General features: G+C 37.7%; 1 protein-coding gene across 1 annotated transcript in view; it reads left to right on the forward strand.

Annotated features, from left to right (window-relative positions):
- STARD9 (StAR related lipid transfer domain containing 9) overlaps positions 1–14,979 on the forward strand; it is a 121,387-nt gene that overhangs the window by 17,432 nt on the left and 88,976 nt on the right. Inside the window, exon 3 of the mRNA XM_075105676.1 lies at positions 1,194–1,310. Within this exon, the coding sequence (XP_074961777.1) occupies positions 1,194–1,310 (117 nt within the window). The remainder of the gene's footprint in view (positions 1–1,193; positions 1,311–14,979) is intronic.

A 14,979-nucleotide genomic window follows, 5' to 3' on the forward strand; every position in this document is an offset into this window, starting at 1 on the left:
GCATAAAAATCTCTGAATCATGATGTGATGAAAATATCATTATTGAAGATGATTAACAGGCTCATTAAGATGTTAATTCTGCCTAAAGGAAACCTTGCCTGTACTTAATTCAATGTGACAACTTTTAGAATCACACAGGGTTTAAAGTATATGAAACCTCTTTACTTCAAAGCTAATCTCAAATTATTTCTGTCCTCTGTTGTTTTGCTCTTTCTTGGTGTTTTAAAAAACAATAAACAAAAAAAAACCTCCCAAAACACAAACCTGTCAGATGGGCCTGTAAACCTCACAGCTAGTGGCAGAGTTCAGTGCTTACAGCGCCTTTTATCCAGTGATCTGGCAGACAACACTGTCACCCTGAGCTTTTGGGGCATTAGTGAAGCAGTTTGTTTAGGTACTGAATTATAATGAACCTTCTTTTTCCTGTGTATGTTATTGCAAATGTCAAGGTTACAATAAAGTTATTGATTAGGTCAAAATTAGGTGCAGATGGTGTTAATTTTATGTAATGTTTTGACTCTCCTTTGAGTAGAACAACATGTCATAGTTCCTTGTTCTTAAGCTTATCTGTTTCATTACAAATCACTTGATAAAGATTATACAGAAAGATTTATGATCCCCTTAATATTTCAGCCACCATTTCTGACTATTATGCTAGAATGGCTTCACTGTTGTTATTACTAACCCATAAAGGTTAGGTTTGTAGTGTGCAGTCCCAGTGACAGAAGCATTAGTTTGCAACCATGATAAAGCAGAGGGGAAATAAAGGAAGAGATCTGCCTTTTCAACTATGCAGTGAGAAAATTGGTTTTGTTTTCTCACTTTGGGCATAATTTCCGTGATGCAGTTCTCAGTGAAACCAAAATAATGACAGAAAAATATAAAAAGGGCCATAGAGCTTTCCTGCTAAATAGATGTTGTGAAGGTTCACTAAATTATATTTGTTGTATATAGCCTGGAGGACCTTAGCTGTAGTAAATGAACCCTTCAGCAAAAATTCTTCAGCAGTTTGTCATTGATGTCTCCACTTCACTCTGAGCATCAAAGAAAATTGAATAAAGAGGATGAACTATTTGCTGTTCCTTTTCCACAATACAGATCCTATATAAAGTTCCTGTTAGTTTTTAAATGCTTACTTTTTGGTCAGCTTCAAAGTAAGTTGGTCTTTCTGTCTTTTGTCTTTCTGTTGTCAGGTTGACAGTAGGCTTGATGGCACTTGGGACTCGAGAGAAAAGACTGTGGCCTTCAGCTTTGATTACTGCTACTGGTCAGTTGATCCTGAAGATCCAAAGTATGCGTCTCAGGAAATGGTAAGTGATGCTGTTCTTTGTGTCCCTGTTCCCATCTTGGTTTGTCCTTTATAGTCACATCTACAGGAAGAGACTTAGACATAGGATAGATTAAATTTCATTTTCTTTTCTGCCCCCATCTTCTCCTTATTTGTTTGTAATACCACAGTACTCAGTCCTTTTGCCTTAGGTAGGAGCAGCAGGGCGGCAATACTCGTGTTCGTCAACTGATGCGCACTTCCATTAGATCTGTCAGTTTTGGTAGTGACTGCTAATTGTGATGATCTGAGTGAGGACTTTAACTTAGCAATGAGAATTTGGAGGTGGGAAGGGGAATCAGATTCTAGAGGTAGAAAGCTCTCAGGTGAAAGTAAAACTGTTGAGGTGATGCTGCTGAAAGGATTAACAGTAGTAAATTTTACATTTACTTTACATTTACATTTACATTTACTACTGTTAAATTAACAGTAGTAAATTTTACTTGTAGTGTATTCTGAGCACTTTTTCTTGCTAAAGCATCAGAAATCTCTTATAACTAATGGTGTATTCTAGTTTGAAGATCCAACGCTTAACTGACTATGAAAGTATGTTGAAGGATTTGGTATTAAAATAGGATACAACTGCAAATTTTTGTTAATAAAGAAGAAATTATTAAATCTACTACAAATAAATAAATATTATGTGTAGCAAAGCTATCCAAAGATTTCTCTATGCATGCATACAATCACATATGTTGGCATTAAAATAAGTTTTTACTGCTCTTTTTCTTCAGAATTGTATCTTTCTTCATTTTCATCTGTTGTCAGTAAAGTTGTTCCTGAACTTCCAACCAGTATAATTGTGTTGTTTTTCACAGAAAGTATGACGTAAGACTGAGATAGTCCTGTCAAATATGTATTTCTGGTGGTGATGAGAAAAGATCATTTTACTTTTGGGAGTCGATATTTGAAAAACTATCAAATTTGGTAATTACCAGAACAATAGATCGAATTTTTGATTGTGCTGTATTTCCTGCTTGATGCAGTAGCACGGAAGAGATTTTCAGAACTTGGGAAGTGTGTGTTTAGTGTTTAAAAAAGAAAGTTGTCCTTGTAAAGTGCTCAGCACTAGATAAACTTCCATTTTAGGGACTACAAATAACAAAGCTTTAAATGTTGAACTGTCGGGGTTTGGGAGTTTCCCATCCCCCACGCCTGTATATTTTTTGCTTATTTGGATTTTATGTTCTTCATGTTTTTTTCTCATAATACACTTAGAAGCATGCTGCTTAGAACTGTTGACAATATGGTTGGCTTTCTAGCTGAAATGTTTAGCAGATGAAATGTTGATAAGACAGCCTGCCAAGTCAGCTTTATCTCTACTCTGTATGAAAAACTATCAGAAATGCCAAATGGAAAATATAAATATTGGCTACAAAGTGTAATTTTTTGTTCTTGTTATTAAATACAAGTGCATTTGAAAAAATGTAAAACGCAATATAAACAGTGCAGCTCTCTTGCTGGGGGTGAGTAGGTGTTTCAGATGCTGTGGCGAGTCTTGTGTTATCATACGGTACAGTTTCATGCAATAAAAACGCTGAAGGGGAAACACAAACTCACTGGCTATAGAAAATTAAGCAATGGGCCATAGTTTCCTTACTCGTGCCTGATGCTGGCTGAAACAAAGTCCAGTGCTGTTTCATGTAACCATTGGGTTCTTGAACCTCCGACAGACCTCTTCCATGGGTTAAGAAAAGTTTAAAGAGGGACTGGTGCTTTGAAAAGCCTGGAGTAATGAGTGACTTTCTTGTGCTTTTTACCTCTTTTGGTGATTGTAGAACCATGAAAGCATACTTTAAATGTCCTTGAGAAGAGACCTGCTGGAATACTGCAATCTTACCATGCTTTTGTGCATTTGTCTGCCCCCTTACACTGTATGAATGAAGTTTATTGTATTAATTCCATGTTTTGAGTCCTTACTTCAGTGCTGAGCTTGAAGTTTCTAAGTTTCCTTACAGCAACGATACTATCAGCAGCCAAAGGGGGTTTGGCAACATTATCATCCAGTAAAAGCTTTCTTTCATGAGCTGACCTTGGATTACTTTTTCCTTTAAGATGTCCTGCCAACTGTTATCATACCTGATTGGTGTATTGGTTGAGGATGAAAAGTAGATTAAAGTATCTGCCTTCAGGTTAATTTTTGTAGAATGCTGTCTTTTACTAAATGTCACTTTTGGGGTTGGTTTTTTTTTTTTGGTTGGCTTGTTTGCTTGTTTTATTATTTTGGGGGTGTGGTTTTTCTGTTGTTGTGGTGGGTTTTGTTGTGTTTTGTTTTATTTTTTTCCCTCTGGATGGACATACAAAAATGAAGCCTTAACAGTGTCTTCTATTGTCAAGGACACTGTGACAAGAAAACAATAGTGAAAGGGCTGCAAATCGTAGTGTTTAGGTACAAATATGATTTTAAAGATACAAATCCACTCTCTGAATAATTCTTAGTTTCTTCTGGATGTTAACATTGCTCACTTCAGGTTCTGCTCCCCCTTGCATTCCAGATGTGACTATACACAATGCGTTTTATTCCCTACATATTTTGATCATATACTTCACAGGTACTTGTGACAGGCTTAAGTCACACATGTGTAAGTACTTTCAAATGTTTGGATGAAAAGTTCAGATTTATTGTTCTGTTTAAAAAAATTGCGCTTTCGCTGCCACCTGTATTCTACTTCTATTTGCCAAAATGGGAATACATGTTGGCCACCTTGTTTGTTTTTTCCTAATACATTAATGTTAATATTTCTTCTATTGATTTTTTTTTTAAATATTTAAAAAGATGGGAAGTTATTTTTTCACTTTAATTGGGGAAGAGCAGACCTTGAAATACAGTACACTGAAGAGGAACTGAACCAAATTAGTATAATCTGCAGAGCCCATGTGACAGATGATATGCCTTTACACTTTTTTAAAATTATTTTTTTAAAATAGCACTAAAACTGGAAGTGCTTTTCCCTTCAAAAACTTGGCACAGAGTCAAAAATACAAATTATTTTAAAGAAGTGTAGTTGTCTACATATTGTTTAGGGCTGAATTAAAAAAATAATTCTCTCTTCACAATATGTACAAGCTTTCTTGATTGGCATTACGTAAATAATGTAAGCCTCCTATCTCTGAAAAGAGGAAAGTTTGCTAAATTAAAAACAAACCTGATTTTTGACTACTGAAAGGAGAACCTATCACTGTTGATGCCTGGGAAATAGGCTTTTAGCAGAGATAACTTGTTGGATAGAGGTTGGTTTTGGAAGATGATTTCAGGTACAAGTGGCTAGTCTTTGACTGTTATTCAAGATTATCCTCTCATTTAAAAAATTTGAGGAACTAGATATGAGCCAGAGATCTGTTTTCTTTATTTCTCTCCTAACCATGGTGAAATATGAAGCTATGCAGTGGTTCTAATGATGATCCAATAACTTATAAGCTTAATTTAGAAGTTTAATAGTAGTGGTCTGAATTCTTATTCTTCCTTTAGAAGTTATAGAAATTCTTTACACAATGTGGGTGTTTTTTTGTTTGGGTGGTGGTTTGTTGGTTTGGTGTTTTTTTTTAAAATAGTTCAGCTATGGAAGTGTTATGGTCAATTTTCAGATAAGTTGAATGCCACATTTTACAATGTGACCTCTGTTTTTCAGGTGGCCAGTTTGAGATACTTGGGCCTGTTGCTTTTGTTTTCTCACTGAGCAGTTGAATTTGTATTAAGCTGAGGTTTTCGTCTGCTTTCACAGGGGAGTCTACCATCTATTTTTAAAGACAATTTTATTTTTCTAAGTGGATTTGTTGGTACATAAACAGAATAGAGGAATAAAGAAATACCCTAAGAGAAGAGTCACTGGCTAAATCAAGCAGAGCTACCAGCCACTAAAGGAAGGAGAGGAAACAGATGTGCTAAATCCTTCTAAATATGGAGACATGAACCAGGCACTAGGGCTATATGGCAGAGAGAAAGAAACTGTGTATCAAAAAATTATGTGGGACCAGAGAAAGAACAGGTAACATAAATATTAATTCAGGACAGGAACAGAACATTTGATGGGCAAAATATGAAACAAGAAACAAAAGGAAATTCTAAAAGATTGTAGGCATTTAAGAGAAAAAGGTCATGCATGGTTTTTTTCATCTTAACTCTGCAGTTTGTTACATGCATTTTCCATGGATATAAATGAGGGAAGAGTTTTCCAAACCGTCACTGTCAAGATAGTTATACTCTTTAAAAAAAAACCCAAACACACAAAAAAATCCAAACCCAAAAGAGAAAACCAAAACCAACCAACCAACCAAACCCACAAGAAATTGTAATACTTCTGGTGATGTTCCTTTTCCTGCCGTTTTTGAGACAAACTGTTCATTTTCCTCTATGCTGTGTTGCTGCAGAAGTAGTTTAGTCTTGCAGAGGGAGAATGCTGAATGTCCGCACCTGGGCTTTACTGCTTGCATACCATGGAGTAATTTCACCATGTCTCCCTGCATTCTTGTTTTAAGGATTTTTTGGGACGTGAGTTTGGTACTATACAAACCCTTCTTTAGTAAAGGGGGGGGACATTTTGTGTAAAAGTGATTATTGCTCCTCCCGCCCTGTTCTTCCACAGATGCCTTCAGGAAGCTGTGTGTAGTTCAGGTTGTTTTCCAAAGACAATGTTGGAAATCCATCACTCTTTGGCCATTATGTGACTATGGGATTATCCTTTAATAGAGATTCATGGTATATTTCCATTTTGCAATGAAAATAACACATGATAATGATACTGTAATGATGTTTAGGGTTATAATTTTTATTCTTATAGGCAAATTCAGGCTTGCTGATTCATTGTGATGGTTGAATATGATAGTTAATATGTATGTGCTTTGAGAACTTTTTAATTGTCCCACAAACAAACATCTAAATTTAAGCTTATTTAAATTTAAATTTTTGTCTGACCTGGAACAGTCTGTTTCAATCTTTTGCATTTCCTTTGTAAAACCTAAAATAGCTATTAATGAATCTTTCCTCAAGTCTATTTTACCTCCACCAAGCAAAGGAAAATGTTTAGAACAGTTGCAAAACTTAAGTAAATGCCCATTTAAACCCTACAAGAAAAAAAAACAACTTCAGCTTGGCTTAATGCCAGCACAGTTAAACAAAATCTTAAGCGTATTCTGCACAAGAGTATTCTTAAGGCTACAGGAACATATGCAATCATTAAGTATTCTTGTAGCTGGCTGTTATAGCTTCAGTCTTCAGCTTCCCTCCAGCCATCCTACCCATCCGGTTATTGTGCATGCACAGTAACCGCAGTGGGCAGACTGACCCACAGGATGTACAAGCAGGTATTTAGACACAGCAGTTGCCATAGATCGCTGATGTGCAGCAATCTGTTCCTTTTGATAAGAGGAATACATCCCATGACTAATAGGCTTTGAATGGTAGAGAGAGTGAAATCCAGAGAAGTGCTTAAGTGCTCAACTTGCACTGATTTCAGTGGGATCCAAATCACTGATTGGGTTTTCTTGAAACAACTTTTGTGGATCTCAAGCTTAGTTTTTGTACCTCAGTGCATCAGTAAAGTGGAGATTATAATGTTTATAAGGGAAATCATTATTTACACTTGAGAATTTTTACCTCAGGCTTTCAAAACAATGAAATAAATTATATTCATATTGGTCAAGGAATTTCACACTTCTGGGCTTGACTTGATAAGGGTTTTATTTTGGTTTGGTATAGTGTATTAGGTTTATGCAGGTATGAATATTCCTTCAGTGTCTTCCTGAATATTATCGTTTCCAGTAATGCTGTGATTCTCGTTGGACCTTCTAAGATGCAATCAGAAAAACACTCGACCAAAAAGGCACTGACCAAAGAGAAGGATGACTCTCTATGAGGTAAATGTAAGAAATATGAGAGTTCACAGAGGTTTAAGCTTTCATATGGATTTCCCTGGATGTGGAAGTTGCACTGTGATGTGTCACATGTGAAAAACATTATCTTAATGAATCAGGATGGTTTTACAGTGAGAAAGCAGTAAGGGTATGAAAATAAGGCTTATTGTAAATGTCAGTAACTGCTCCTAATTTCTTGCCCTTCTCATGCCTTCACCTTGCCCCATTCATCAGCACCGGCTTACTAATGTAAGGGAAAGAATAACTGTGATTGTTCTTCTGGTGCACTTCCACTGTGCATTTGAACCACTGAGGGTTTTACAAGACTGTTCAAAAGCAAGACAGTGAGTTATATTGAAGGTTGTTTATTTCTAAACTTTATATAGCAAGTGACACAGGTTCTCTTTGCCTGTCTGTCCATTGCAAGTGTGTGCTAGGAAGAACTCCTTTCCATTCAAACATGCTATCAAATTATTTCTGTCTTTGTTTAGAAATATATTAATTGGGAAGGTTGGGCTTTATTCTGTACTCTGAAGGCAGAAATGGGGGTTACTGATGGCTCATGTGAGTGAACACACTTGATACCTATAAACAGATTTTTCCCATTTCTTATATGTTTTAAAAGTACCGTGATTGCTTTTCATCACATTTGACTTCCCAGCATAGTTGAGGTTTATGCTACTTCCAGCTAAGAAAAGTAGTTGGGGAAAGGGGCAGATGGGCAGATGATTTTCTTACCTCCCTGTCAGAGTGTAGCTGAAAAGCAAATAGAAGAAGGAACAGATACGTTTGTTTTAATATGCAAGAAGTTGTTTTAATATGGCACTAGGTTTTTGTTTTGTTTTTGGAGGGGTTTGCTTGTTTTACATGTTAATTGAAAAAGTTTAGAAAAGTTACACAACAATAGTGTTCGGAAGCAAAACGTTGCAACATACTTTTCAGCCCTTCATCAGACTAGGTCACTGTACTTGCTCTTCTTTTTTTTTTTTTTTTTTTTTTTTTAAATGCAAACGTAGGCACCCATCTGAAGAACTTTAACTGAGAGACCTTTCCTTTCTAAGCTGAGTTTGTGACACTTATGTGTCTCCGTACATTCCCTGTGAGATTCAAGTTTTTGTCTTGTGAATTCTCAAGACAAATTCAAAATCTGTTATTTAGCATATGCGCTTAATTCTAAAAATTATAATATAGTAAAGCTCTAATTAAAATATCTTGAAAAATCCTTCAATTTGTTCTTTCTCTCTCTTACCCACCCCGCCCCCTTGTCTTGGTGTAAAAGAAGGGAGAGAGAGAAAGAGGCGGTTGCTGTGGGTGTAAATGGTATTTTCGCATGAAATATTTGAAAAGCAGTAAGCATTCCATCCACAACATTTTTTTTTTTTTCTCCAACCCAGATGAGACAGAAGTGAAACGGAGAGCATGCTATAAGAAAAAGGCTTTTGTGCAATAATTGGATCAGTGTATAATGGATTATGATGGAGGGAGGGAAACCACCATGAGTGCCTGTTATATATCTTCTGCCAGCAACACAGCTGCTGGGTTCAGTTCATGATCGAATAATGTCATTCTTTCTGGCTACACCAAGATTTCTTTGCAGAAAACTTATCTGGGAATTATAGTGAATAATTGCAAACTTAAAAGCAGGCTTTATTGGAGGACAAAAAAGAATCAAGTTGATTTTCAGTTTACCATTCATAATATTAAAAACACTATTTTGAGGAGACAAAAATTTATTTTAAATAATGGAGGCATTGAGTTAATTGAAAGAAATAATTATGTAGTCATATACCTTCATATGCAACTATAATGCAAATACATTTCGAATATGAAGCCTAAACAGGAGTAAACAAAGAATTAAGCTGAATATTGGTAACAAATTGAGGGAAGTCAATAACCTGTTTCACAAACAATGAAATGAGATGTTTTCTGCCTGTTTAATCTGCTAGTGCTCATACACGCTCATTCTGTTCCCTGATAGACACTGACCATTGCTTACTAGCTAAACAGAGCACAGCCTTTACAATAGGCAGGCAGTATAATTTGCTAAATAATATTGAAAGAATCTGTAAGTGCATTCAGCAACTTAGAAGTAAAAAAGAATAACAAGTTCTTTGGGTTATTGGTTGTCATGCATGTTGCAGTAAACCTGCACGTTCCCAATCTGTGTTACTTCTATAAACCTTGTGATTTTTTTTTTGTGTCTTACAAGTGAAAACAAAAACTTGGTACGGGTGACCTGTAAGCTTTCTGAAGTAACTTCACTGTATATAGTTATTTGGAAGGATGGTTATTTTTTTAAAAATTAAATTCTAGAGATGGAGATGTCATTTTTAGAGAAGTGTTGTATAGATAAGCTGTATGCCGATGTTGATTGTTCGTTCTTACTTGCAGATGAACATTCACAGTTTAAATTCCTCCGTGTAATCACACCGCAGTCTTTCCTCCACGCTCATGAAGTAGTGATATATTTTTCTTCTTTTAATCTCATATGATGACCATACCCTACTCTTTCGGCTTTGCAGACAAGTTCCCTTGTACAAGTATTTCTACAGCATGGCTGGACACAGAATGGAAGGTCATATTCACGGTGCTTCCAAGGTAGCAGATTGAGTCAGAGTTAGTTTTTAACCTGGAGTAGTTTTTCTCCACTCTTAGCCATGTTGTATGAATGACTTCAGTTAGACTGGTCTTTTGGGAACTGAAATTACTTAAAAAATAGTCTGAACGCCAGCTAAGTCTCCAAGATCATATTGGTCTGCGAGTTCTGTAGTCACTGGTTGGGAGGATACTGATAGACTTTTAGTAGGAGACTGGGCCAGGTTTGGAGATTTTATTTTATGGGTTTGGGTTTGTTTTGTTTTTTGTTTTAGAAGGCAGCTGGCTCATGAAAGATTCTGTTGGGCAGGGCAGTGCTAGCATTGATTAGTGAGATATGTTTATTGCAGCCACTGTGACCAAGTTCAACACAGCCATTTTGTTTATTTCTGAAAATGTGCTGTGTTTTTGATGTGGTGCAGCCATGAGACTGGACTTGCATGACTAAGTAGCTAAAGCCTGAAAAACCTAAATAATATGTATGTGTCCTGTATGACTGTTTATTAAAGTGTTTGGTATGAACACCAATTGTTCCTTTATACTATAGCAAAACCAGCCCTTCCCTTTTTTATAGATTTGTGCTTGCTTTATTTATTTATCTTCACTTGTAGCTAACTTTTATATTTTTTTCTGTTAACTAAGATGATATGCCTCAGAGAGATGTGTGTGTGGCCTTGAACACAAAATGAATGAATCATCCTTTTGGCTGGATCTGAGCACCTGCTTGTTGACTCCCAATTCTGTTTTGTTTTTAATCAACAAAAAGCCTGCTCTTGAAAGCTCATATGTAAAAAGTAAAATTAACATCTCTGTTCAGTTGTGGCTTTTCTGACAAAGTAGATTCTGTTGGCAGCGCTCCTAAATTGCATAAGAAAGAGTGAAGATTAATAAAGTTAATTCAGTCTAGAAACATTTACTGTAGCCTCGGCACATCAAAATCAAAATTCGGAATGTCAGTTTAGGGCTCCTTACCCCTAGATGTACATGCTATTAGGGATAGGTTCTCACTCTTCATAACTTCAGTGTTACAATGACAGGATATTCTCGGCTGAAGCAGCGGTGGTGATGCTTTGTATCTTAGATTGGCAAATGTATTTTGAAGTATGTCTTACTAGGCTATATCACTGTCAAGTGAAATAGTTCTTTAATAAGTTTTGGAAAGGACTATTTGAATCAATGCTTGCTGGATAAGTTATGTTCCTGAGATGCTGAATGGCAATGAATGTTTTCCTGGTATTTTTTTTGTGCCTGTAAGGATCGACTTGCTTTCAAATCACATCTATTAATTTTTAAGATAGGGCTCAACTTCTGCTCTACTGCTATTGCAAGTGTTTCCCATTCTGCATTTTCAGACATCCCTCTCCTCCACACACATACATATTTAAGAGTGTATAAGTCAATTGTATCATAAATACTGTGTGCTGTTACAGTATGCTTGGCAGATTTTGTTATGAGGAAGAGTCTCTAAAGAGTATGTGTGTCATCCCATGTGACAGACTTAAATATAAAGCATCAGGTCTGAAATATGAATCTAAGGAACTGTGAGGATCCAGCCCAGAATTACTTAATTTGGCCTACCTAATTTTCTTTATAACTTTAAAAAATTTTATTATTATTTTGAAGACAAAGGTGAGTAGCTTGTCATCAGTGAGTAAGGAAAGACTTCTCTAGTTAGCACTGGAGAAGCAGAGACAGAAATTGCAGGGGGTTATTTATTCAATTTAAAGTAGGCGTACTTTCAGGGAGGTTATATTTGTACTTCATATGTGGTTTTGAAAAAGAACTGTGCACATCTAGGATTTTGTTTCATTTGGAATATCACCAAAAAGAAGAGAAGTTCAAATTGCTGTTGCAAGACCGCTTTATGCCTTTTGTCTTGGTAGCTTAAGTTTTCCAAGACCATAAACGCTTTGCAAGTTTTGTCCAGATCTGTAATTTTAGTAAAAGATCTTTCAGGGTATGTTTAAATTGGGCTTTCAGCAAAGCAACATCCAGGGAAATAACTGATCCCTTTGAAGGAGAACAGAACAGGAGGCATGTCTTATCCTGTGTTAAGTTTTGCTGAGTGTGTTCTGTTATCACAGCAGAAAATGTATTTGAGCAACTGCTCATAGGCTTAGGAATAATCTTTTCTTGTTTTTGCTAGAACAACAATGGTGAAATCTTCATGGGTAAACTTTTTGTTACCTTCATTGTGGAAGAATGAGGTTTCCTGATGGACTTTAAAAGCCAAAAATCTCTTGGAGCAATGATTCCCAGTCTCTTGAAGCAAGCCCTATCAGAGCTGTCTATGACCTTCACAGTAAAGACCGCAGTAATCATTTTGCCACATCACCAATAAATGCAAGCTGAGCACTTGGAAGTATGATCAAAAGAGCTTATTTATGTAGTGCCCTGAGAGCAGATATCCCTTTGGGACAGGAGAGGTGCATCTACAAATTACATCTGCAGAAAAGTGCTCCTTTAGCTGTTGGCATCGTGACCCCCATGCTTGGGCTTGGTTCACTTGGGCTTTGGACTTGTGCACTCCCTCTCACAGATCATCTCCAGGACCTTCTTGTACATGTGCAATGTTACTACTGATGGTGATAGTGGGTAACCCATGTTACTTGCATCATACATGTCATGTATGAAGTCGTCATGCTGCCCTAATAAGTGACACTGCTCTAAGGCCATTTTCTTTACCAGTCTGTCTTAATGACTGAAAGTAACAGTGATAGTAGTTAATGAATATCTAATATATAATTTTTTTAATTGCTGCATGTTGTAACCTGTTTCCTAACAGAATGCAAGTTCTGCTTTGAAATGCATGAGTTTCTGAACTCACTGACCTTTTCATTAGCTAAACAAAATGTGGAGCCCTCTTGCTTTTATCTTTTCTCTTTTTTTCTGTGTGTGTTTTTCCTTTTGATTTTTGTTAGAGCCCAGAGCATTTCTCATAGCTTCTTTAAAATAGGAAGAAAAGGTAGAATCATGTTAGAGATGCAGAGAGAGAGTGTATATGAATTTATCATTGAAGCAGTGAGTTTTTTTCATACTCCGGCACCTACTTTTAAATTTCAATCAAGTGAAAGGGTTTGGTGCAGATAGTTAGCATTTTAAAGCCAAAAATCATCTCACTTCTGTAACAGTTGGAAAATGTTCTAGTCTGCAGTCTGAGTGCTGTTACTTGTTCCATTTTAATTTTTGTGACAGCTAACATTGTTATGTCTCTTAGTTGTTTTTAATGTGTCTTATAACTCTAAACCAAGAAATTGACACTGAATTTTCAACTCATGTTCAGAAAATGAGCTACCTTCTTGATTCCTATATATGGAAAATGAGATAATTTAAAGCCTGGGCTTAAGTAGCTTTTTATATTTTTAACTTAAACTTGAATTCAGCAGAAACTCAAAAGAATTGTCAATGCCTTAAAGATACATTTAGTCTGAAAACACAAATATTTCAGAGGATTGTAGAAATTTGCTTCCAGCTCTTCACGTTGTCTTCCTTTACATCATTTCTGTGTGTTTGAGTCTGCTTGGTACAGCACAATGCTTTTATTGTCTCACATCCTACTGTATGTAATTTGCACAAATTTATTGCTTATTACGGTATGTCGGTTTGTGAATAGCAAGTCCAGCAGTGCCTCCTTCCTGGCTGGCACATCTAACATTTGTATCAGGAAACAGTCCTCTACGCATTCCAGGAACTTGGTGGATGACATGCCAGCTGCTGTATTGTTCTTCCAGCAGATATCTGGGTAGTTGAAGTCACCCATCCTTTGTCACCACACTGCTTGGCCTGACTTACTCCCCCGTTGGATGTGCTGGTGTGAGCATTTTCTCCGCAGATCCCACCCCCCAAGTCCTTCAGTTTAAAGCCCACCTCACCGAGTTAGCTAGCCTACTGCTGAAGATTCCCTCACCCCTGTTAGATGGATTCCATCCCTCCCTAGCATGCTGTCGTCATGGAAGAACACCCCATTGTCATAAAAGCCAAACCCCTCACGGTGGCAGCAACCACGTAGCCGGGAGTTGATATACATTATGCGCCTGTTTCTGGCTGCTCCCTTCCCTCGAACTGGCAAAATGGAAGAGAAGATCACTTGGACGCCAATGCTTTTCACTTGCTCCCCCAGGGCTCGAAAATCTTCCTTGATTTTTACCCAGGTTGCGGCTCTCAGTGTCGTTCATGCCTACATGAAATAGTAATAGCGGATAGTAGTCTGTTTTCCTGATGAGTTGTGGCACCCTCTCAGCAACACCTCGGACCTTGGCTCCTGGAAGGCAGCATACCTCTCGTGACTCCCTGTCAGGTCAGCAGATGGGTGCCTCAGTACCCTTCAACAGAGAGTCACCCACCACGAGCACTCGTCGTTTCTTTTTATGATGTCCACTGTATGTTGCTGGTCCAGTTTCCCCTTGTGTGGGACTTTGCAGACCTTGCTCATGGGTGTCCTCAGTCGTTAAGGCTTCATATCTGTTTCTGATTGTGATGGTGGTTTAGCCCCAGCCAGCAACCCAGCCCCACGCAGCCGCTTGCTCACTCCCCCCTGGTGGGATGGGGGAGAGAATCGGAAGAGTAAAAGTGAGGTAACTCATGGTTTGAGATAGACAGTTTAACAGGTAAAGCAAAAGCTGCGCACGGAAGCAAAGCAAAACAAGGAATTCATTCACCACTTCCCATGGGCAGGCAGGTGCTCAGCCATCTCCAGGAGAGCAGGGCTCCATCACACGTAACAGTTACTTGGGAAGACAACCACCATCACTCCCAATATCCCCCCTTCCTTCTTCTTCCCCAGCATTATATACAGAGTATGACATCATATGGTATGGAATATCCCATTGGTCAGTTTGGGTCAGCTGTCCTGTCTGTGTCCCCTCCCAGCTTCTTGTGCACCCGGAAGAGCACGGGGAGATGAAAAAGTCCTTGACCAGTGTAACTGCTACTTGGCAACAACTAAAACATCTCCACATTATCACCGCTGTTTCCAGCAAAACTCCAAAACATAGCCCCATACTAGCTACTGCGAAGAAATTTCACTCTATCCCAGCTGAAACCAGGACAAGGGTGCAGGCTGATGTGGAATCCTGCTCCTGTGAGTCACCAGAGTGACAGAGTGGAGACTAAGACTAACAGTAGACTATCGTGGCCTGAATGAAGTCACTCCACCGTTGAGTGCTGCTGTGCCAGCCATGCTAGAACTTCAATACGAACTGGAGTCC

Source organism: Phalacrocorax aristotelis, chromosome 10 (assembly GCF_949628215.1).
Source record: "Phalacrocorax aristotelis chromosome 10, bGulAri2.1, whole genome shotgun sequence".
Taxonomy (NCBI): domain Eukaryota; kingdom Metazoa; phylum Chordata; class Aves; order Suliformes; family Phalacrocoracidae; genus Phalacrocorax; species Phalacrocorax aristotelis.